Source organism: Plasmodium relictum (genome assembly GCF_900005765.1).
Source record: "Plasmodium relictum strain SGS1 genome assembly, chromosome: 10".
NCBI classification, from domain to species: domain Eukaryota; phylum Apicomplexa; class Aconoidasida; order Haemosporida; family Plasmodiidae; genus Plasmodium; species Plasmodium relictum.
The window spans coordinates 394053-419005 of record NC_041688.1 but is presented as its reverse complement, the minus strand read 5'-3'; the positions used below and the strand labels follow the sequence as shown (position 1 = coordinate 419005).

The following is a 24953-nucleotide window of genomic DNA, read 5'->3' as shown; positions in this document are numbered from 1 at the left end:
ATATTTATCATTTTATAAACTATATTAATTTTTATTTAATATGTTTTTTTAAAATACTATTTCTTCTTATTTTACTAAATAAATTTATATATATATATATATATATGTTTCTTCAAATTCAAATATCTTTTAAAATTGATGAAAAAAAAATTTTTGTTGAAAAAAATACCACATTTATATATCATTTAAAGAAATATAATAATAAAATAATTATATTTAAAATAAGAAATTAAAAAAAGTAGTATGTTTTGCAATTAAATGTAGAACAAGTTTTTTTCTTTGTTATAAGAGAAATGAAAAGGTAAATTTTTTGATTCTATCTTGTATTATTTTACATTTTGAGGAAATATAAATTTGATATAAATAAAAAAAATATGAAAAAGTCAGTAAAAAATAAATGTTTATATAAAAAATAAAACATAAAAAAAAATTATTTATATAATAATTTACAAAAATTATAAATAAAAAGATTTCTAATATATATATAACTATTATGTAGTATAGTTTTATTGAAATGTTTAGGTATTAATTTTTTTATTTTTTTTTATTTTCATTGTATTATTTGTTATATATATTTATTTTATTTTTTACAGTATATATTATATATTTTACTTATGAATATTAATTTTTTAATTTCATTTTATTTAATTATTTAAAATAAACTTTATATATTAATAACTATATCATTTATTATTTTATTTTTTTTTAACTAAAATATCCATATGTTCATATTAACCAATAAGCATTTTACAATAAATGTGTAAAAGAAAAGTATTAAGATTAATTAATTATCTTTGTTTATATTCATGAATTAAAAAAAAAAAATTAGAAAAATAAAGAATATTATAATTGCTAAATATAAAATGTTATCTATATAAAAATTATTTATGCTTACTAAAGAAATAAATTGTTTTATTATTTTTATGCGATTTTCTTTTGCTTTATTTTATTTATTTATTTTTTTTTTTTAGTAATTTATATATATATATATATATATATATATACATAAAGCATTTATATTTTCTATTATGAGTATATTAGAAAATTGTGAAGAAAAAAATAATAATGTTCATAAGATAAATGAAAGTAGTATTAATGATATAAAGGAGTGTAAAAGTGTAAGTGATATTGTCAAATATATTATAACATTAGGAATATGGGAGATGTATACTTATGAGTGGATATTTAATAGAAAAACATTTTTATATTACAATACGTTATTAGGAAATTATTATTTCTATGATAAAAATAATAATTTGATTTTATTTAGTGAAAATTCTTTTTTTTTTTATGTGTATTCATTTGAGAATACAGAATTTATATCTAATATGTTCTTTAAACAAAATGGAAAAAAAAAAGAATTAAAACTAACTAGTTACGCAAAAACAATGCAAGGAAGGAGAAAAAAACAAGAAGACAGATATATTATTGTAACTGATTTAACTAGATATATTGATTCAAATGATTATAAAACATTATTTTTCTATAAAAAAAATCCTTTATATTTTTTTTCTATATTTGATGGTCATAGAGGAATAAAAGCTTGTGAATATTGCATGAATAATATAATAAAAAATATTATTTATTATTTTTATAATCAAGATATTAATGAAGAAACTAATGTATCATTAAACAATTTAGGTGAACCACACAGTACTTTAAATAGTTCTAGCTTAATTAAATCTCAAAATTCTACTGATAGCAATCAAGTAAATGAAAAAAATTCCAATGAGAATACAAAAAAAAATGAATTAAATATAGATAAAAAAAACAAAAACTTTGAAAATGATTGCATAAATGTAAATAATTTTGATAATTCATTCTATAATTCTAATGTAAATGAAAATAAAGGCGTAAATAAAAATGAAAATAACTGTGAAAATAGAAATTTAAATAAAAATAAAGATGAAAATTTAACTAAAAATGAAAATATAGATATAGATGAAAGCTTAAATAGAAAAAAAAGGAAAATTGAAAAAGAAGTAATGGAAAATAAGGAGAATTATGAAATATCGGAAGAAAATAATAAATTAAGCAAAGATAAAACTATTGAAGATAATATAAAAGAAGAAAAAAAATATTGCAAAGATACAACTACGCAAAATGATGATAATAATAAATCTGAAACACAAAATAAAAATAATAGAAATAAAAAATTAAAAATATTAGATGATATGACTGATGAAGAAATAATAGAAAATATAAAATTAGCTTTTATAAAAACAGATGAACAATTTCTAAAGGTTTCCAAGTTCCCAAATCACGGTTGCACAATTATTTCCCTAATAATTTTAAAGAATAAAATGTTTATAGCTAACTTAGGAGATTGTCGAGCTATTGGTGTCATTAATTTAAATAACACTTTAGTAATTTAATTTCGTATTTTTATATTTGTATATGTATATGTATATATATATATATATATATATATATATATATATATATATATATATATATATATATATATTAAGAATGTACTGTTTTTAGATATATAGTATTTTTTTTTCTTTCTTCTTAGTCATGACAAAAAAAGCTTTAAATTAATTTTTTTAAAAGCATAATTAATTATAATTTTTTTTTTTTTTTTAAATTTTAATATATTTTTATGAATCTATCAAAAAGAAAACAGAGCATCTATCATACGATCATAAACCAAATGATCCAAAAGAAAAAGAACGAATAAAAAAAATGGGGGGTGATGTTATTTGCTTACAGAATGTTTATAGAGTCAAAGCAAATATGAAAAAAGTAACAAAAAAGGAAGAAAAAAAATATATATATATATAAAATAAATATAAATAAATAATAAGCTATAATAAATATGTTATAAATCAATAAAATAAATTATATATTAAAGTAGTTATTACCTTTTCATAATAGTTATATATATATACATACATACCTATTTTGATAGAATAATAATGATAAACCAAGTTTGTTGGAAAGATTAACTATGAAAGAGGAAGTTTATCTTGCAGGTAATTATGTTTATATGTAAAACAACTTTCATAAAAATTCTTAACATTTTATATTACTAATATTTTATTATTATTAGTTTCAAGAGCAATAGGAGATAAAGATTTTAAATATAATAATGTAATATCAGCTACACCTGATGTTGTATGTAAAGAAATATATAATGAAGATATAAATGAAAAAAACATACAAAAAGAAAATATGAAAAATAATGAACTAGATGTTAAAAATAAGGTAGATGAAAATTATCTCAAAGAAAATGAAAATATGTATTATTCTTTAGACGAATTGAATTATCATTTTGTTGTAATGGCCTGCGATGGTGTATGGGATATTTTGTCTAATAAGGTATACAAAAAAATATAACTACTAACGTAAATAAATAAATATATATATATATATTTATCTAATACATTTTTATCTTTTCCAATATTTATTACTTTCTTCTCTACTTATTTTATCTTTTTTTCTTAGGATATTGCTCAAATTTTGCAAACTTATCAACATGATCCAGATAAGGCTTGTAGTGAAATTATTAAAACTGCATATGCTTATGGGAGTCAAGTAATACAAATATATATATATATATGCATGATAATAAATCCTTTTTATTCTTTTTTTTTTTTTGTCAATATTCAACTTTATATATATATATATTTTATAGGACAATTTAACTGCTATGCTGTTGAAGTTTTATTGAAGTTTTTATAATTTATCAATTAAGGTAATAAACTCTTACATGGATTTTCTACTGATAAGTTAAGCTTATATTGTCTTTTATGCTTGTTACATAATTTCAATAGAAAAAAAATATATGAAGAAAGATATACGATCAAGATATAACATTTTAATAGATATGTAGAACCCTTAAAATTTCATAGAAAATTACATATAGTAAGATTTTTATGAGAAAATATTTAAAAATTTAATGCTTAATATAGAAATCAAGAATTATATTTTCATTTTTTATTACATTATTATTTGTTTTTATTTTATTTTTTTGAAATTATTTAAATGGAACCAATTAAATGCTTAAAAAATATCATAGTGTTTTATGTATCAAAATGATAAAAAAAAAATAATAAAAGCAAATAATAAAAAATACGAATTTGATTACTATAATAACAAATTATAAGGAGAGCATAATTTTATATATTTTATTTCATTAACTAAGGGAAATATAATATATTATTAAATTTATTTTTTTTGAAAATTAATAAACATATAAATACCTAATTAATATAATATAAAAAAGTTAAAAAAAAATATCTTTAAAATACATTAAAAAAAATTAGTTGAATTTAAAAATTTTATCATATACCTATATTTTAAAATGTAAAAATAAATATGTATACTATTAAAAATATATATATATTTTTTTTTTTTTTTATTTTCTTCTAAAATTTATAAGTCTCTTTTTCTATTAAGTTTCCAACTACTTTTGTACTTTTAACTACTTTTTATTAACATATATTTATAAATATGTTTGCTTAAATTTTATCTTATCCAATATTAATATGTATTTCATTATCTATCTCTTTATAATTAATATAAATATTTATTTCCTCAATATTTTATTTACTATATTCTAAAAATATATTTCATAAAATTGTGTTATTTTTATAAAGAAAATTTACTTGAATAATGTTATAGTTTTGTAAACCTTTCATTTTACTAATTTATTATATATTTTTATATGATAAATTATTGTATTATAATTTCTTCATTTACACGTAAATATGTGTTCATTGATTTAATAAGCCAACAAAAAAAGTTTTTAATTAATGTATCTGAACGATAATCAGGAAACATATTTTGGTAAATAATTGGATGTATATCAGCTGAATAAAAGGGAATTTCAAAAGAGAAATATTTCCATGAACAAAGAAATAAATCTCTTACTTTGGAAAGAGCTAAATTTAAAAACATCTGTATTAGTTCATAATCTAGTGTAATTTCATTATTTTTATCTAAACTATTATTTGTTGTTTTTTTAATATTATTATCATCTATGTGATCTTTGTTTGATTCATTGAATCTTATAGAATCACACATCATAAACCTGTTTTTTTTTTCATCATAACTATTATTATTAAAATCATTTTTTATATTATCATTATTATTAGAAGAATTATTTGTACCGTTATTAATATTTTGTGAATTATCACTGTTATCATTGTTACTTTTGTTATTATTTACATCGTACATTTTAATTGGTTCATATAAAATAACAAAAGAAAAATCAATAGGGGCAAATTTATTGGATGAAGATGGAATTAAAATATCGTGAATTAAAAATTCAATAGATTTATGATTTATTTGTGTACAATGAATTTTTATTTTTCTATTCATATTTGGTACATTATCTAGATTTATTCCCAATTCATTATTTTTATCTTTTAAATTATTTGCCTGTTCAGCTAAAATACAAAAAATAGATTTATCTATTAATACCCATTGAGCTCTTGTTAATTTTTCATGAACTTTTTTAGCTTGCTCAAAAATTATATTTTTTGGAATTGTTTTTTTTGGGAAAATATGTTCCCACTTTTTATTTTTTGTACTCAAATTTTTTTTTAATTTTGCATTCAAAGGAAATAAATCAAATTGAATAAAGTAATTATTTTCAATTAAATAAGCAGCTATTCCTTCAAATTGTACAGATACAGTACTTTTATTGTCTAGCAAACTGAACATTTTTAGTTCTTCCTCTTTAATTTTTAAGTCATTAAAATAATAATTTTCTTTACTTCCTATGTAACTGCTTTTGTTTAATTCTTCTTTTTCTTCGTAATTTTCCATGCTATTGCTATTATTATGAGTTTTCCTACTTTCTGTATTTTCTTCTATATTTTTTTTAGGTAATCCATTAGAATCATCATTTAAATTATTAGAATTATTTAAAATTATATTGCAATTTTGTACATTTTTTATATTTAAAAGATGCATATCTTTTTCACCAGTACTTGATATATCATTCACCTCTTTTTGTATCATTTTGTCAACATCAATCTTATTATCATATCCATTATTAGTATCATTATCGTTATATTTATTAAAGTTTGTGTCTTCTTTTATTGTATCATCTACTTCTTTTGTTTCATTATATATTTTTTTTGATTTTTCATCCTCTTCATTTAAATTACCACCCTTATCCTTACTATGAGTGATTATATTTTGTTGCTCTTCAATTCCCTTTGCATTGTGTTTTAAAGTATTTTCTTCTGTTTTTTTTGAACTGTTTTCACATATTTTGATATCGCTTTCTTTTTCTAAATTATTTAATGAAAATGTAATATGTGCATATTGCGATTTAAAAGGAGAAAAAGAGGGATGAGGTGGCCATGATAAAAATATTGGATTCGAAGAAAGTTGCCAAAAAACAGAAGGTAAAAAATAAAATTCTATAGAAATTTGAGTCATGTAAGGGAAATTACTATCAAGTTGCATATAATCTATTTCTGCATATTTTTTATTTAATATTTTCCAATATTTAATTAGTTGACTTAAGAAACATAGATAATACTTTTGTGTAATTATACCATTAATTGAATTTATTTCAATTTTCGTTTTTTTACATAAATTTCTTAATTTTTCTAAAAGTTGCTTTCTACTATTTATAGCTATACATATTTCCTGCTTATTTTCTTTTGAATCTTTATAATAAGAGCACTTATTGAGAGATAAATATTTTCTCCCTTTATCATAATTAAGAGTTCCCAATATCATATCGAATAAAATCATCAACTCTTTTAATTCATTTTCTACCAGTATTCTATATTCCTCTCCTTTGTTCCATTCTTTGTTATTTTTCATATTATCATCTTTACTTTTTAATTGATTCATTTTATCCATTGCTGAGTAAAACACTTGAGCATATTGCTGTAAATTATTTTTATTTTCTTCATTTGGTATTTCCTCGAAAACACAAGAACCATCTGGTAAATATCTTAATAATCTATAATCACCCTTTCCATATGCCTCAATTTTTAAATTTATATTTCTAAATGCATTTATTTCCAACTTTCCATCTTTTTTCTCTACCTTGTTCTCTTCTCTTTCTTCATGTGTTTCTGCACATTTTTCTTCACATTTTTCTTCACACTTTTCTTCATATTTTTCTTTATATTTTTCTTCATATTTTTCTTCACATTTTTCTTTATATTTTTCTTCACATATTTCTTTATATTTTTCTTCACATTTTTCTTCACATTTTTCTTCACATTTTTCTTTACATTTTTCTTCACATTTTTCTTCACATTTTTCTTTACATTTTTCTTCATATTTTTCTTCATATCCTTCTTCCTTTTCTTTATTATTTCCCATCATTTTTTTTCCCCCCCCATAAAATATTTATTAAATTCTATTTAAAGGAGCCTCTTTTTTTTTTTTTCCTTTTTATTTTTTAAATATTCATATATTTAAAAATAATAACAATAATTTAATATTATTACATAAGCTTTGAGTAATTAAAATTTATAAATTCAAAATATTTAAATTGAAAATCTTATATAAAAAGTTAATATATAAATAATATCAATTTTACATAAATTATAAAGAAATATACAGAATAATATATATAAATAATTTTAATTTTATTTACATTAGAAATATTGAAAAAAATATATACATTATAATTTCCACTTTAGAAAAATACAACATATTGTATTGTTAAAATTCAAATATATATGTTAGAAATAATATATATTTCTAATTTTCCTTATTTCATATAATGAAAATATATGCATCATTACAGTAATATAATTTAAAAAATTTAATATGCATAGTCTATCATAGTAATATATACTTTAGAAACTTATTTCATTGTTAAATTTTTAATATAAAAACTATATATTCAATTAATTAAGCCAGAACAAAATAGTAATAATTTAAAAAAAAAGTGTTTAGACATCAAAAAAAAAAAAAAAAAGAATTTATAAAATTTTATATTTTTAAAAATGTATTTTTATAAATATAAAATAAGAAAAAAATAAAAAAAATAATATTTTATTTAAATATAAAAGAATCAAAAAATAAATAAAACACTATTAAAGGCGTTGTGATTTAATATATACAAATATTTTATTTATTTTTCTATTATATATCGCAGTTATATATATAACTTTTTTTAAATATTTCTCTATTTTTATATGAGTAACTTTCTGGACTATTGAGATGATAATATCAATTAATTGCTTAATTTTTTTTCTCTTTCTATTCTCTTTTTTTCATTTTTTGTTTTTTTTTTTCTTTTATAAATTAGAAACAAAATGAATTATTTTTTTTAAATATTTATTTATAAATTAAAGAATTGTTACTATTAAAATTTCTTTTTAAAAAATTTTAATGATTTTCTTTACATTTTAAAGTATAAGGATAATAATTAAGATAACATTATAATATATACAATTTTAATAAATAAAAAACACATTAAAACATATATATATATTTAAATAAGTTATATTTTTTTTTCCTTTTTACCATTTTATATTTCTAAATATTTTGGTATATTTTTTTAAAACTAATAAAAAATGGTAAAATATGAAAATTAAAATATATTAAAAAATTTAAACCCTTTTGAATAAATAATTTATGCAAGCATACTTAGTATATATAAATTAATTCATATTTTTTTTATATATTTTTATTTTTCTTTATAGCTTTTTTTTACATTTTTTCAACAATTAGCTGAAAAAAATCGTCATGTAACAGTTGAATTAAAAAATGACTTACAAATATCAGGTGTATTACATTCAGTAGATCAATATTTAAATATTAAATTAACAAATGTATCAGTAAATAATCCAGAGAAATACCCTCACTTAGTAATTTTCAATAAAAAAATAAAATTTTTCTATACATATATATATATATATATTAAAAACATTGAATAAATTTATTGATTAAAATTCGTGTTAATTTATTATTAATATTCATTATATTAATAATGTAAATTAACTTAATATCATAACTATTAATCATATTAATTTTATTTTTATTACATTTATGATTCCTTATTTTTTTAGTTATCTATAAAATCATGCTTTGTAAGAGGTTCAGTTGTAAGATATGTTTTTTTACCATCCAATGAAATTGACATTGAAAAGTTGCATCATATGTGTAGACAAGAAGCAAAAATGATATCTGAAAAAGACAAAGAAAGAAGATGAAAAAAAAAAAAAATAATGATAAATTAAAATTATAAAAAAAAAAAATATACGTAGTTGCTTATTTTTGTAAGCCTTTTTTGTTAATTTTAAATATATTCTCATTCATTTTCTCATATTTTTACTCCTTTTAAAAAAATATTTTTTGTAATAATTTTGTTAAAAAAAAAAGATTTTGACTTATTTGTTTTTATATGTATTTATGCATATATAATGGAAGAATATTTATAATTTTTAAAAATATTCATAAAAAAGTTTTAAGTATTATTAAAAAAAAATAAAAAAAATTATCACAATAAAAAAAACTGTTCTTACTTTTTTCTTTGTAGTTTTTATTTTTATTTTCTATAAATATTTGTTTTTTTCTTTTTAAAAATATTAATATAAAAATTAAAAAGAAAAAAAAAAAAAGATTAACAAAAAATAAGCTTATATTAATATTATGCATGATAGAGAATATTTTACACAATAATATTTTTAACAAATTAATTATGTTTAGCCCATCCAATTAGCTGAGGTAATAATAAATTAGCAGCTTTTTGAAAAATTAGAAACTCTGTAAAAGGAGCACTAACATGTAATTCCTCAAAATGCCCTTTTTTCTCTTCGTTTACATCATTTATATTAATATTATCATTAATATCAATATTCAGACTATTATTTATTTCATTAAAATTATTGTCCACAGTATTTGATGGTTGATACTTATATTTTATAACAATATGATCCTTTTTTTCTTTGTGCTTATCAATAATTAAATAGTTATTATTACTTCCTTTAATAACAATTGCATTTTTAAATTTTTCCATATCCTTTAAAGATAAAACATTTGATAAACTGTTGATTTTAAGAAATATAATCATTTTATTATCTTTATCATATTTATTAGAATTATTTTGTTTTCTCATAAACATAAATTGAAAACCTCCTTTTCCATAAATTGTTAATTTGTTTTTGTTAATTATATAATCAGGAAATACTGGTTTTATTAAGCACATAGCTGTACTACCAAAAATACTAAAATATTGATAAGAAGTATTATCTGAATTTTCATTATTTACATTTGAATTATGTTTTGGTTGATAATAATTATATGCATCATACTTATAATTAGAATGACTTGATAAATTATTATTATTATTTTCATTATTGTTCATATAACCTGGATGTAAATTATTATACATGCTAGTATTAAAAACTCGATTTTTATAAGTATTATATTTATTTTTATTTACTAAATTCATAAATTTGTTATCAAATTTATTTTTAATTAAATTTCCTGAATTTTCATTCTTTCCATTATTTAATATACCTTTACTGGTACTATTGTAATATTTTACATGTGATATTTTGTTAAAATATTTAATTATGTAATTTCTCTTCATTTTTGTTACTTTTTTTTTTTTTCTTATTAAATTAAAAATATATATATTGTAATCTCCTTTTCTTTTTTTGAAATATCTCTTTAAAATATTATTTGCAACTTTGTCCTAATAATATATTTACAATTTTTTAGTTTTACTTAAAAATTTTCTTTAAAATTTTGTATAATCTTTTTCAAAAATTTTTTTAACTTTGTTTTTAATTTTACTAAAATATGTTATCATAATTTTGTTATTAACTTTTGCTCCTCAATTTATTCACTTTAATTTTTTTTTTTTTTTATTATTTTATCTTTTTATTTTTTTTTTTTTTCTTTAGCATCAGCACCACTATAAGTTTTCTATTTTATAGCTTTTATGTTATTTAATTTTGAATTGCTTATTTTAGTATATTTCTATAAGAATAAAATTTAAATTTTTATTACATTAAAAATTTTTATTTTTATATATTTATTTTATCTTTTTTTTTTTTATGCTTATTTTTTAAATCAAACAATTTTAATATATTTATATGTACACCTATACATCTAAATATATATTTGTTGTTTTGTAAAAATCATATATATATATATATGTATGAAGTTGTATAGTATTTAAAATAAATACATAAATATACTTATATTCAAAATAAAGATATGCATATATTGTTAAAATATTAAACATATATTACTAATAAAAAAGATACACATATTATATCTAAATATATCTAAAATATAAATAATAAATATGTATTATATATACGGAATATGGGGGATCATAAAAAATAAATCGTTATTAAAGAAAACATTTAGTATATACATTACTTTATTAAAAATTCCAATTTAAAAAAAAAAAACTTCTAGAAAAAAAAAGATTATAATTAATTAAGATATTATCAATAAAAAGAATGAAATACAATAAGATGACAAAATTATAATTTCTTCATGATATATTTTGAGCAACTTTGATTACTTCAAAGTCATTAAAATTTAGTAATTCCTGTGAAGCTTTTAAATGATTTAATCCTTTACTTTTACTTCCAAAATTGTAAGCATATTTAATGCAGTTACATATATATTTCTTTGATTCAATACAAGAATAAAGTAAATCGTACTTTTTTGATAAAAAGCATGAAATGGCTGTTGACAAGGTACAACCTGTACCGTGAATATCAGCATCTGGTGTTCTTTTTGTTATTAATTTATAAATATCATAAATATATATACCCTTTTTATTTATATTTATGATATCTTTTTTACTTATATCCTCAATTTCATTCTTATTTTTTCTTATACATAAGTGATCAACTGCATATAATTTATTTTCTTCAATACAGTTTTTATCAATATTACAACTTTTAAGTAAACACGCATTTATATTTAATTTTTCAGCAAATAATTTGCATAATTCTATTGAATTTATATTTGTAAAATCAATATCGCAGTTTAATACTTCAAGAATTAATTTGCATTCATAAAAATTAGGAGTAATTATTGTACTTATAGGGCAAATCATGTCCAAAGCAAATTTTACATAATCCATATCTTCTGCTAACTTGCAACCTGAGCTAGACACAAAAACAGGATCAAACACTACTAATAATTTCCTTTCTCTCTTACTGTTTATATTTTTTATGTAATTATGAACTAATGATATAATCTTTTTAGAATACAAAACTCCTAATTTAACAACATTAATTTCAGTATCTTCAAAAATACTATCCAGCTGTTCAATAATGAAATTTTCTTCTATTTCTATAATTGATTTAACTTCTTTAGTATTCTGAGAAGTTAAAACAACAAATACAGTACAGCAATGGCATCCTAAACTTGTTGCTGTTTTTATATCAGCTTGCATACCTGCTCCTCCACAGCTATCACTTCCTGCTATGCTTAAAATCTTAGTAACTTCCATCATATTAAAAAAAAAAAATTTATAGTTTTACATATCTTTATATTAATGATATATTAAATAAAAAAAATAATAATAAAGAAAATAAAACAAAAAATATTAACAAAAAGAGAATAATATAAAAAAAATAAAATAGAATAAAAAAATAAATAATAAATATGAAAATTAACACTTTTCTAACAAAATATAATATATTAAAATTTGTATTATTTAAGTAAAAAGAAATATTATCATAATTATATTAGCAAACATACTTAAATTATTTGTTCAATAATTTTTTTGAAATTTTTTTTATACTTGCTCTTTTTATAGAAAAAAAATGCATTATGCCAAAAAAAAAAAAAAAAAAGTAAAATAAAATAAAATAAATAAATAAGATTATTAATAAATATAGAAAAATTAAAAAATTAAAATCAAATAAGTTTTCAAAAATTTATAAAGTTAAATTTTTTTTTTTTTAAATAATCTAAAAGATATCAAGCTAATTTTAAAAAATTTAAACATACAATTAAAAATCTCCAAAATGTCATATAAAAATTAAATAAATATTAATATAAATCTTTTATAAATATAAATTGTAAAAAAGTAAATTCTATTACACATAGGAATTTCTTCCCTTCATTTCTAAACAAATATATTATTATACTTTTTTGAAGTAAATTTTTTCTGTTCTATGTTTATCTTAAGTATATAACTTAATTAAAACCTATTATTATTCTATAAAATTATTGAAATTTTATTTTCCTATTTTTCTTATATATTCTTCTGCATTTTTCATCAATTCTAATAAGGAATCAGGGAGAGAATATGCTTCTGATTCACTACTCTGTACCCATCTATAAATTTAAAAATAAATAATAAGAGTAATATAATTATACTTTGTTCTATTTACTAATTTCTTTATGTATAAATTCATTTATTATTTTTTTCTTCTTTTCTTTTTTTTTTTTTTAAATAATACTTAAAATCAGTGTGCTCATTTGATAATTTAATATTTTCGTCGTTATTTAACAAAAGAGCTAAATAGTATGTGGTTTCTTTTGGCTTATCTTTAACATTGTATATTAACGTCTAAATAATATGAAATAAGAGATTAAAAAAATTAAATGTGCATATTATTATTACTAAGCATTTTTAAATTTTCTTACTTTTTCAAAATTCAGTAATTTATATTTATTTTTCTCTAAACCAGTTTCTTCGAATGTTTCTCGTATAGCTGTATCTAATCCATTTTCGTTCTCTTCATGTAATCCTTAATAAAGTAAAAATTTTAAATAATAAGAAAAATAAAAAAATTAAAATATATTACTCAGGCTAACCTTTTGGAGGTGTCCAATGTCTATTACCATATGATGCTCTTAAAAATAAAAATTCAATTTTTGAATTTCTATTGAAATCATTTTTAGCATTCTTATTTATAATTCTATATATTAATATTCCAAAGGCTCTTATAACATCTCTACAAAATGAAAAAAAAAAAAAAAATTTATTGTTTTTAGTATGAACTTTTTTTCTGTTAATTCTTTATCAGAAAATTCTTTTTTATGAAATTCTTTTATATTTAATTGTTTTATACTTTTTGCAAAAGCTCATTTTTATATCTTATATAAATTTTTTTTTTTCAATACCTCATTTTAAAATCTCTCTTATGTAATAAGAATAACTTAAAAGTAAAGAACCTTGAATTGAGGCATAAGAATAATTATTCCATGTATATTAAGAAATGGGCTTTTATTATAATCCTATAATTTTTTTTAGAAATTGCTCTTTTTTATTTTTTTTTTTTCATTAATATTTTATTTGAACTCCTTTTATGTATATGAAAATTAAAATATTATAAAATTAAGAATACAAAATAAGATAGCGTCATAAGAAAAAAAAAAAATAAAATAAAAAAACTAATAAAAAATAATTTTTAAAATTACATAAGTTGAATAAGATAATTATAATGTAATTTTATTTAACTTTTGTACAAGAATAATTAAATAAACAAAGAAAAATTTAAAATATATGGAAAAAAAAAAAAAAAAAGCTTCGTAATTTTATATTTTATATTTTTAAAGAACATTTGATATTAATAATATTTTTAAAATACAATTTATGCTCCCATTATCTTAAAAATAAATAAGTATAATAATCTCTAAAAAAAAAAAAGTAAAAAATAAATTAATAAATAAAAATATGAATACAAGAAAATACAAAAAAATAGTAGATAATAAATAATAATAATGATAGATATAATTTTATGACAAAAGTGAAATGAACATAATTAAAAAAGTAAAAATAATAAATGGAACATATCAATAAAAATTATAAGCATAATATATATATTTATATATATTTCAGTTTGCTAAAAATTTTTTTTTAAAAAAAAAATTCTTATCCCTTCTTTGTAAAATAAATTTTTCAACTATACTCCAAAATTTATTAACAGAAATGTAATCATCTTTTCTATTATTATGATTTAATTTTATAATTTCAATATTATTATAAGATAATAAATCATGAGACAATTTTTCATTAGTGTAGATAAAAACAAAAGTCTTGAAAGTATGAAATAAGTCTGTCAAAGATTGAAATGGGTATTCTTTTAATAGTTCTTTTAATGATTGATTAGGATTTAAAATAACTGCAATTACACATTTCCAATCAATTTCCGTAAATTTAGATATTTTATCATTTTCAATAAATAAAAATTTTATACTTTTATTAAACATTTTATATATTATTGACAAAGAATCATATATACCACTCGTACTATTACTTTGCATAGGAAGATTGGTACTATTTAAATTGTTATGTAGAAAAAAGGATTCAATATTATTTTTATTTATTATATTATTATCTTTTGGTATTAAAATAATTGGCCTTTTTTTATATTTTAAATGTATTTCATCTATCACTTTTAAAGATTTTTTTTGAGTTGTTATTTTACTATTATCATCAACAATAATATTTTTCTTTATTCCATTTATATATACATTTTTTATATTACCTTTTTTTAAAAGTTCTTCTTCAAAAAATTTATAAATCCTGCTAAAATCGCAATCGTTTTTTTCTATTATATCATAAGGACCTTTAAAATTTATTTCTTTAATATGAGTAGATTTAATTAATTCTTTATTGTTTTTGATATTTGTATCTGATAATTTTAAATTGGACAAATTAATATTTAAACTATTTTTTATTTCTACATAATTATTTTGAAGTAAATTAAAATTACCAATATTACATTTTAAGTTGTTATTACTATCAATTGATACGTTACTATTTTCACTAAATGATCTCAACATCGGATCATTTTCATCATTACTATTAACATTATTACCTCCATTATTTTCCTTTTCTATATCTTCGCATTTTTTGTTTTTATTATACTTCTCTTGTTCATTTAATTTAAAGGATAATTCATCCGAATCAGTAAAGGGAATATATGAACTGGAGAATAAAAAATTTTCTGTATCTACATTAAAATCCTCTTCATGAGATAAATTACTTATAAAATTGTGAACAAAATTTATATTTCCTTTATTTTGTTCATAATATTTTTTATTATTTAAAGAATATATATATTGTGTTAATAAATTATGAAAGAAAATTATTTTATCATGTTCATTAAAATTTTTCATAATTTCAACAAATTTTTTTTCATTAAAAAACTCTTTTCTTCTTTTTTTAAAAGAATATAATATATTATTATAATCTAATTTTTTATATTTATTTATTGAATTTTTATTTTCTTCATTCGTATCATAAGAGTTCCAATCAAATTCAAAAATATCTTTCTCTATTAAACTATTATTAATAATGCATTCATCATTTATATCAACATAATCGTTTATGTTTTCACTTAAGGAATGATTACAATTCGAAGGATTAAATTTATGATTATTTTGTATATATTTCATATATTCTATATGAAATTTTTCACTTATTAATTTCACATTTTTATCAATTATTTCTTCATTAGAAAATCTTCTAATGTAAATATTTTTCAATAAAGAATATAAATTTAAATTTTGAAAAAAAATATTTTGAAAAAAATTGTTTTCATAATAATGTCTTAAAATACTGTAATTTTTTTCTACAGAATCATTATTTTTTTGATTTTCATTATTTTTATAATAATACTTATTATTTGGTATTTCATCTTTTTTCTCAAAATTTTCTACTCTTTTATTATATAATTCCGAATTATTATATAAGCTTTTATCTAGTGAACACTTTCTCCTAAAGAACTCAAAATTACTACTTAATTCATTATCATATTCTTCAAATGAATTTATTTCATTAATATTATAATATATTAATTCATCATACTCCATAAGAGATGTATCCTCTAAAAAATTATATTTTCTTTTTCTTCTTAAGCTTTTACTTTTTAGTTTATATTTATTTAAGGAATTAGAAATATAATCACTTTTAAAATAAAATATTAAAGACTCCAATATTTTATCTGAATCACATATTTTTCTAGTATTTTCGAATGATATAAGATTATCTTCGCTCGACTTATTATTTTCCTTATTCATTTCAGATGATATTTTTTCCTGATTATTTTCTATGTTATCCTTATTTAAAACATAGGAATCTTCTTTTTTAATAATTTTAATTTTTTCATTTTTTTTTATATCTTTTTTTTCCATATTATCTTCACTACCTTCTTCTATATCTTCGCTATTCTCACTATTAAATAATTCTACTTTTATAATATGTTCCTTTTCTATATCAACATAATCATGTAAATCTATTTTTTTTTTTTCATCATAAATAAAAAAATTAACTCTTATTTCGTCACTATCCTCATCTTCTTCAATAATTTTTATAATTTTACCCCTTTCTAATATGCTTATATATTTATAACCAATAGAATTAATATAAGAATAGGTATAATTACTTTTAGGTAAACATAAAAATAAATAAATATCTCCTATGTTATACTTTTCCTTTTTCCTACTTTCAATTCCACATAAAACATCACTATAAATATAAAAATTATGTTTTTCAAAAACTATTATATCTTTATTACCTTTATTCAAAAACTTTATATATTCTTTTTCATCACTTAAAAATTTTTTCATTAATATTTTTAAATTTAACTGTTCTCTATCCATTTTTGTTATTCCTAATTATTATAATCGTTATTTGGAAAAAAACATTTTAATGTTTTATATTATGTTTAATTAAAAACAAAAGGTAAAAGAAAAGAAAGAATTAAATATAATTCGGAGATTATAAGAAGATAATGATTCGATATAATAATACTTCATATATTTAATTAATAATTAAAAAAAAAAATAGTTTTTTTTTATTTTTCATTAAAATTATTTATACGAATACTTTTTATGTATTAGCATTGTTTAGGTAAAACATATGAACAATGGGTTAAATAAAACACCAATTATATAAAATTAAATTAAAACAAAAAATATATATATTTAAATGATTGTTGAATTTACTAAATTAAAATTATTTTCATTCATTATATAAAATCAAAAAAAAAAAATATTTTTTTTTTTTTGAAAAGAAATAAAATTTTAAATAAAATTTAACTTTCAAAAATATATTAGTGTAAAAAAAAAAAAAAAAAGCGAAAACTAATCTATAAAAATAGATATCGAATTACACAATATATTCCTATTAAGATATTTCTAGGAAATTTTAAAAATTATTATTTGAATATATATATTTTTAGTAAAAGAGTTTCAAAAAGTAAACCACTCAGAATATAAAAGCAAAATATGAAAAAAATGAAGAGAAAATGAGAATATATTTATTTTTTAAAAGATAGAAAATAAACTAAAAATGAAATTTATAAAAAATGTTAAGTACAAAGTTTATAAAAACATATCTCTTAAGAGTACTTATATGAAATTGAAATATGTAATTAATATTAAAATAATTAAAAATTATGAAAAAAAAAATATTTTATTTTCAAGTGTTCTGTAAATTTTATATAAATTTATGAAATATATAAAAAAGCAGCATAAGAAATAGTATGTATAAAAATGAAAAAGAAGTAAAATTTTGCTGTACACACAAAAAAATATATATTGATGAAAAAATATATATATATATACATGTTGATGTGTTATTTTATGTATAAACAATAATAAGATCTTAATATCTTTTATTTCATCTTAGAAAAAAAAAAAAAAAAATCAAATAATGTTTAACATGAAAAAAAATAAAAAAAAAGTAGAAAAACAAATTGGATAAAAATATATGTATGAACATACAACCTTTTTAAATGGTAAAGCAATACATAATAAAATAATTATATATATATTGAAAAATTAAAGTATATATAAGGCAATAAATTGCCTTAAATTTATAATTGTAAAATAAATATAAAAGGTTAAAATATATAATGTAACAAAAACTGTAAATAGAATTAAAAAATGTTAAATGCATAAGATATATAAATAAAAACAAACTGAATATAAAAAAAATTTAAAATAATGAATTGATATCAAAATCACTCGGCATATCTAATTGGCTTATTGCTGCTTGTAATTCTTCTTTTGAAATGTTATGTTTTTTAACTAAATCTTTTAAGTTGTCAATAGTTACATTATTAGGATCTAGGTCTTTATTTGCATTTGTTTCATTTATAGCATTATATTCCTCAATGACATCTTTTATTTCTTTTTTTACATTATCAGGTGTATCAGAATTTAATACATCATCTGCATTTAATTTTTCAAAAGTTTTTCTTTTATTGTTAGATACCCATAAAATATATTCATCAAAATTTTTAATAGAATGATTTATATCACTACTTGAAACAGTAGTTTCTGTTAAATCTTCATTTCCATTTTTACTTAAGCTTAAATCTAAAATATGCAAAGCTCTTTTAGATGAACAAGCATTACTATTAATTAGTAAGTCATATAAATGTCCTGTATATTTTTTAGTAGAATAATCTAAAATTTTTTGATTTTCTAATTCTGTTAATGAATTTATCCATTCGTCATTTATGTAATTAAAATTGATTGGTAACTCTTTTTTATTTATAATATATTCTATATATTTATACATGTAATTTAAATAAATTGATTTTATATCATGTGGTTCGTAACACAATTCTTTTTCTGCATTTTTGTTTTCTTTCTCATTTTGTTCACTCATATTATTTTTACTTGCCTCTGAAGAAGAATATTTTATCATATTTATTTTATCATATGTAAATAAATATTCTTCAAGACATTTTTGAATTTCAGTACTATCATTATATTTATATTTTCTAAATTCTAATATTTCTTTAAACATTTCATCATGATCATAATTTGCAATTTTGTCAATTAATTTTTCAATGTCGTATTTATCCTTTTCTGCAGCAAAGTATTCCCTTTGAAAATTTTTATTTTCACTATTATGAAATGCATTTTCATTATCTTCCTTTTTATTTTCATATTCAATAATTTCATTTTCATTTAATTTACTTTCATCTATATTATCATTACTTTCTTTTTTTTTTTTTTTACTCTGTATATCTTTTGCTACAAAATCAAAAAACTCCTTGTTTTCAACATTCTGAAAACTTTTAGAATATTTATTTATAACAGGCAAATATGCACTCTTAAAATTATTATTGAGATACAATTTGTTTTCTTTTTCTATACTACTTTCATTATAAAAATAAAAAATTTCTGCCATTTCTTTTAACAGTACATTAGACAGAATATTAACTGAAAAAACATTGTCGTTTATTAATATCTTTGAGTTTTCAAATGTATTAATAAAATTTGCGTGACTAGACAATATTTTATCGTCTTTGACAAATTCTATTTCCACATTTTTTATTTTACTATCAAATATTTCTTTATTAAAAAAATTAAATAAATTATAAGTAACATTTTTTCTATTTAATTCATTCGCTATTCCACATTTTTTTTTCTCTTTATCACATAAAAATATAAATTTATTAATATCTTCTTTTTTTACATTATCTTTTATATCAACTTCCTTTGGATATTTCGTAGAATTTGGTAGAAAACTAGTTATTAAGTTTGCAAGGATTTGGAAAACATCTTCATTTTTAACTAATTTAATTAAAATAATTTTTTCTTTTAATTTATCAAAATAATATTCTATAGAACTCAAATTTTCATTATACATGGTAAAAATTAAATTGTTACTTGATGATTTGATTTCCTCCAATCTTTTATAATACACAATTTCAGCTGCATATTTACATTTATTCATAATAAAATTTACTTCATCTAAATTCAGATTAATTAAAACTTTTATACCTTTTTGAAGTATTTTATACAAATTTACATAATTATTTGTAAATAAGGCTGATGCAATATGCTTAATAGGAATTTTCTTTTCTAACCAAATATTTTCGCAGTCTTCTCTTTTTATAGAATTTTCAATTATTTGCATAATTCTGTTTTTATTTATATTAAAATCTTTTAAATTTATGTAGAAATTATTTAAGTTATTAAAATGTTTAATATTTTTAAATAAATTAATTTCTGTAGAATTTAAGTAATTTTCTAAATTTATAGTTTCATCCAAAAAAATAGGCCAATTATTATATTCAATTATAAATCGAATAAACTGCACGATTCTATTAATTTTTAAGTAGTTAAATATATCTACATGTTCATCATCTATTACTTCTTCACTTTCCTTCTCTTCTATTTTTTCTTGACAATTTTCATAAATATCACTTTTCTTAGTTTTTATTTCTTTAACGTTACTTAAGCTAACATTTTCTTCATTAATATCTTCTTCTACATAATCTTCTGCATCAACAGGATCATCGTCTTTGTTATCAAAATCTTCGCAAATTTCCTCTTTATTTGTGTATTTTTCATTATCTAATTTACTATTATTAATTTTATCATTTTTTATCATATCTTTTTCTTTATTTTCTTCTTCTTCACTCTCTTTTTTTAAGTTGCTTTTAGCTTTCTGGATAGTCGAATTATCAGTATTTCCACCATATTTATGAATATAAGTAGTGTATTTTTCGTAAATATTTAGACATTCGTCTAACAAAACTCGTGATAATATCAAAGAACTATTTATATCATTATTTATATATATGACAGAATCATTGGATATGTAATCAAAATTATAATCATAAAAACTTAATCCAGATATATCGCTTGTAAATTTAATGACTATATTATTTGGCAAATCAAATCGAAATAAATATTTTGTATAATAATTTAAAAAGTAATAAGCAATTTCTTCTTTGTTTTTTTCATTCAACAGTATATTACTTTTTAAGGGATAATCAATTTTCAAATTTTTCATAATATATTCCATATTATTAATATTCATATGTTCATCATAAATACTATGACTATTATAAAGATCAACTATAACATCTGTTTGCAAAATTCTCTTAAAAGAAAATTTTTCCTTATTTCTCATCTTTCTTATGTTTCTAAATAATTCTCCAATAACAACCATCATTTGCAAAGCCATTATATTATTAGTTATTTCTACTTTTTCATTTTTTTCGAATTTTTTCAAAAGACCTTCCACATCTTCATTTTCATTCCCACTGTCATGAAGGAATCTTAAGCATGAATATGTTAAAGCATTGTGTACAAATGTTAAATCAAATTCATTTAATTCTTTTAATTTTTCTATATTTTGAGTTAAGTATTTTGTTGAATTATTTGCATCACATAAAAAAAGTGAGGCAGAAAATTCATTTAAGGGTATTCTAAAACGCTGTAATTGAAAACTATTCTCTTTTTTCGATAAATCATTTATTTTTTTTGTTCTTTCTTCTATATTTTCATAATTTATATCATATGAATTTCCCCAAATACTATTTATATTTTTTTTTTTATAAACATTAGTAGCCATATGGATAGCTTTATCAATATCGTTAGTAACATTAGATTTTAGAAGAAGAAAAACTAAATCATCTTCTTCTATTTCTTCATCTTCCTCTTCTAATTTTATCTCATCATTTTTATGTTTTATATTTTCTGCTTCCTTTTGTTCTTCTTGTACTTCTTCCTTAAAAACATTTGAATAATCAGATTCTTTACCAAAATATTTAGTTTTAATGCTACTTTCTCTTTCATTTTTATTGTAAAAAGAAAGTTCATTATTGTATTCCAAATTATAAAGGAGTTTACCGTTATCACCACTAACATTTTTTAAATAGGAAAAAAAAATTGCTGATTCCTTACCAGATAAGTTTAGATCACCTAGATATGGTGTATAAAAGTAAAAATCAATATTCTCTAATAAACCAGATATTCCATGAACAAATTTTATAATTTTTTGCTTTGTCATATCAAATCTTTTTAACTTTTGGTAATTTTTTATTTCTTTAAATGGTAATATATCATCTTTTAATAAATTTCTATATTCATACATCATTTTTAATATCATGTAATTTAATAATATTGGAGAATTTTTCAAATTTGAGAAAATCATAATGCTAGGTAAATTAATAAAATCCTTATTAACAATTTTATATGATTTCATATTCTTTATTTTTAATAGGTTTTCCACTTTGCTGTTCATCCAATAAAAATTAATAGAATCGAAACTTGGCAATTCATTGTTAAATATTTTAAAATTAAAAAAAGTCCACATGTTATTTATGTGTCTTTCAGCTTCTTTATTGCTTTTAAAATTATATGGAGTAGAGTAAGTTATTGTTTCAGTTTTTTTTGCTAAATAATCGATTAATTCTTTTTCGTTTATTTTAAACAATTCTTTTATTTTATCAAAAAAATGAATTAGAATGTTTATAATTGCTTCATATTCTGATGATAATTCTAAATACGTCTCATTATTTATTAGTTTATTTTTATCTGGTAAAATATTTGAATCATTTTCAATTTCTACTTCATTTAATAATTTTATTTGAAATGTTTTATAAATTATATTCAATATATAACTTTTTATATATCTTATTATAAACATTAAAAAAATTTTATCATCTAAATTAGATTTTAAGTTACATTCATAATAGCTATTTAAATATTTATTTAAACTTAATTTAATAGAATATAATCCTTTCTCTATAAAATCATTAAAGGCTTCCTTACCTATATAAACTGCACTATATAATGATCTGGATGGAAATATTAAGTTAGTTCTTTTTGTATAATCAATATGTGATAATTTCAGTATTTCCTCTTCATTTAAAATTACTTCTTTTTGAACAAAAACATTTTTATCATTTATATAGTTATGTGTATTAGTACAGTCACTATGATAATTATTATCTACTTTATTAATATTATCATTATTACTATTTTTTTTTTCATATGTATCATAACTCAATTTTTGCTTTATATTTTTAGTTAATGATAGGCATATATTTTCATTTTCTGTTTTATTTTGAAAGGGTGTTAATTTTATTGAACTATCTTTTAAAACACATTCTTTTTTATAAAATTTGTCATTTATTTGATTTATTTTATCATAATATTTAGTATTTATACACTTATTTCCAATATCATAAAAGAAATTTTTCTCATTTGACAAAAGAAATCTATCACTCCATTGCTGAAACTTCATATGCTCGTTTATTTCTTCTTCTTTTAATATTTCACCATTCAAATACATATTATTATCATTATCAATACATTCATTATTATTATTGATTCTATTATCTAAAACTTCACTTTTTTCATCGTTATTTCTTTTATTTTTAAAATGACTATCTTTATTATTTATTACTTCGTTATTATTATTTTCTTCTTCCAAGGGTTTATTTGCGTAATCATTTTCTTTATCACCTTCATTTGATTCCCTTTCCCTTTTCACTAAATAATATTCTCTTGAAGAATTATATTTATCTTTTTTCTTTAAAGTATTAAAATTTGTTTTAATTTGATATTTCGAAGTATTTGTGAAAAAGGTAGGTTGAATAAAATTTAAATACTCATGAAATCTCCTTATTTTTATGGCTTCTTTTTTTTTCAGAAAAACTTGAAAAATTATAATTATTATTACATATTTTTTTAAATAATTAATCATTTTTGTTTTTTTACTTTTTATTGGAATTCATTAACTTTTCAAAAAGTGAAAAAAAAAGGGAAAAAAAAGGAAAAAATAATTTATATAACCTTTAAACACATTATAACATACTGAATTTTTGGTATATAAATTAAATTATGTTAAATTTTGTATCATAACTTTTGTTTTTCAGTTTATAAACATAGGAGAGAAAAAAAAAAATGAGATATAATTATAGAAAATATGATATTTAAGCAAAAGAAAGATGGTAAATTATAATTTTTCCATTGCTTTTTTTAAAATAATGACCATAAATTTTTACCTAATTTAAATGAATATTATTATTTTCTTGTATTTTCTAGGTATACTTTACAACAAAGCATTTGAAAAAAAAAATAATAAATTGCCTACAAGAACCAAAGAAATATAAGAAAAAGAAGAAAAAAAAAAAAACAGAATGCCAAAATGACTTCTATATGGATATTCCATAAATTTGTTATTTTTCATGAGAAAGCTTAAAAAGAAAAAAAATTCATAATATACATTTTTAAATATGTTAATCTGAATTGCAAAAGTGTATAGT

The 24953-nt window shown here is 18.4% G+C and overlaps 8 protein-coding genes across 8 annotated transcripts; 2 read left to right on the top strand and 6 right to left on the bottom strand.

Annotated features, from left to right (window-relative positions):
• Positions 1-1028: 1028 nt before the first annotated feature.
• On the top strand, positions 1029-3676 carry PPM9 (protein phosphatase PPM9, putative; the record flags this gene model as incomplete). The annotated part of the gene is made up of 6 exons (XM_028677037.1): positions 1029-2366; positions 2623-2748; positions 2915-2978; positions 3056-3324; positions 3451-3540; positions 3641-3676. The coding sequence occupies 6 exons, from the start codon at positions 1029-1031 to the stop codon at positions 3674-3676; spliced, it is 1923 nt and encodes a 640-aa protein (XP_028533466.1).
• Positions 3677-4680: 1004 nt separating this feature from the next.
• PRELSG_1011600 (conserved Plasmodium protein, unknown function) lies at positions 4681-7305 on the bottom strand (the record flags this gene model as incomplete). The annotated part of the gene is made up of 1 exon (XM_028677036.1): positions 4681-7305. One exon carries the CDS (start codon positions 7303-7305, stop codon positions 4681-4683), a length of 2625 nt encoding a protein of 874 aa, XP_028533465.1.
• A 1202-nt stretch (positions 7306-8507) lies between these two features.
• Positions 8508-9146, top strand: LSM2 (U6 snRNA-associated Sm-like protein LSm2, putative; the record flags this gene model as incomplete). Its single annotated transcript, XM_028677035.1, has 3 exons — positions 8508-8510; positions 8637-8801; positions 9003-9146. The coding sequence occupies 3 exons, from the start codon at positions 8508-8510 to the stop codon at positions 9144-9146; spliced, it is 312 nt and encodes a 103-aa protein (XP_028533464.1).
• A 482-nt stretch (positions 9147-9628) lies between these two features.
• On the bottom strand, positions 9629-10528 carry PRELSG_1011400 (conserved Plasmodium protein, unknown function; the record flags this gene model as incomplete). The annotated part of the gene is made up of 1 exon (XM_028677033.1): positions 9629-10528. One exon carries the CDS (start codon positions 10526-10528, stop codon positions 9629-9631), a length of 900 nt encoding a protein of 299 aa, XP_028533463.1.
• Positions 10529-11446: 918 nt separating this feature from the next.
• Positions 11447-12421, bottom strand: PRELSG_1011300 (phosphomethylpyrimidine kinase, putative; the record flags this gene model as incomplete). The annotated part of the gene is made up of 1 exon (XM_028677032.1): positions 11447-12421. One exon carries the CDS (start codon positions 12419-12421, stop codon positions 11447-11449), a length of 975 nt encoding a protein of 324 aa, XP_028533462.1.
• Positions 12422-13151: 730 nt separating this feature from the next.
• Positions 13152-14048, bottom strand: PRELSG_1011200 (bis(5'-nucleosyl)-tetraphosphatase [asymmetrical], putative; the record flags this gene model as incomplete). Its single annotated transcript, XM_028677031.1, has 5 exons — positions 13152-13251; positions 13377-13486; positions 13564-13667; positions 13735-13874; positions 14044-14048. The coding sequence occupies 5 exons, from the start codon at positions 14046-14048 to the stop codon at positions 13152-13154; spliced, it is 459 nt and encodes a 152-aa protein (XP_028533461.1).
• Positions 14049-14757: 709 nt separating this feature from the next.
• PRELSG_1011100 (conserved Plasmodium protein, unknown function) lies at positions 14758-17529 on the bottom strand (the record flags this gene model as incomplete). Its single annotated transcript, XM_028677030.1, has 1 exon — positions 14758-17529. One exon carries the CDS (start codon positions 17527-17529, stop codon positions 14758-14760), a length of 2772 nt encoding a protein of 923 aa, XP_028533460.1.
• Positions 17530-18868: 1339 nt separating this feature from the next.
• Positions 18869-24391, bottom strand: PRELSG_1011000 (conserved Plasmodium protein, unknown function; the record flags this gene model as incomplete). The annotated part of the gene is made up of 1 exon (XM_028677029.1): positions 18869-24391. The coding sequence occupies one exon, from the start codon at positions 24389-24391 to the stop codon at positions 18869-18871; it is 5523 nt and encodes a 1840-aa protein (XP_028533459.1).
• Between the last annotated feature and the right edge of the window lie 562 nt (positions 24392-24953).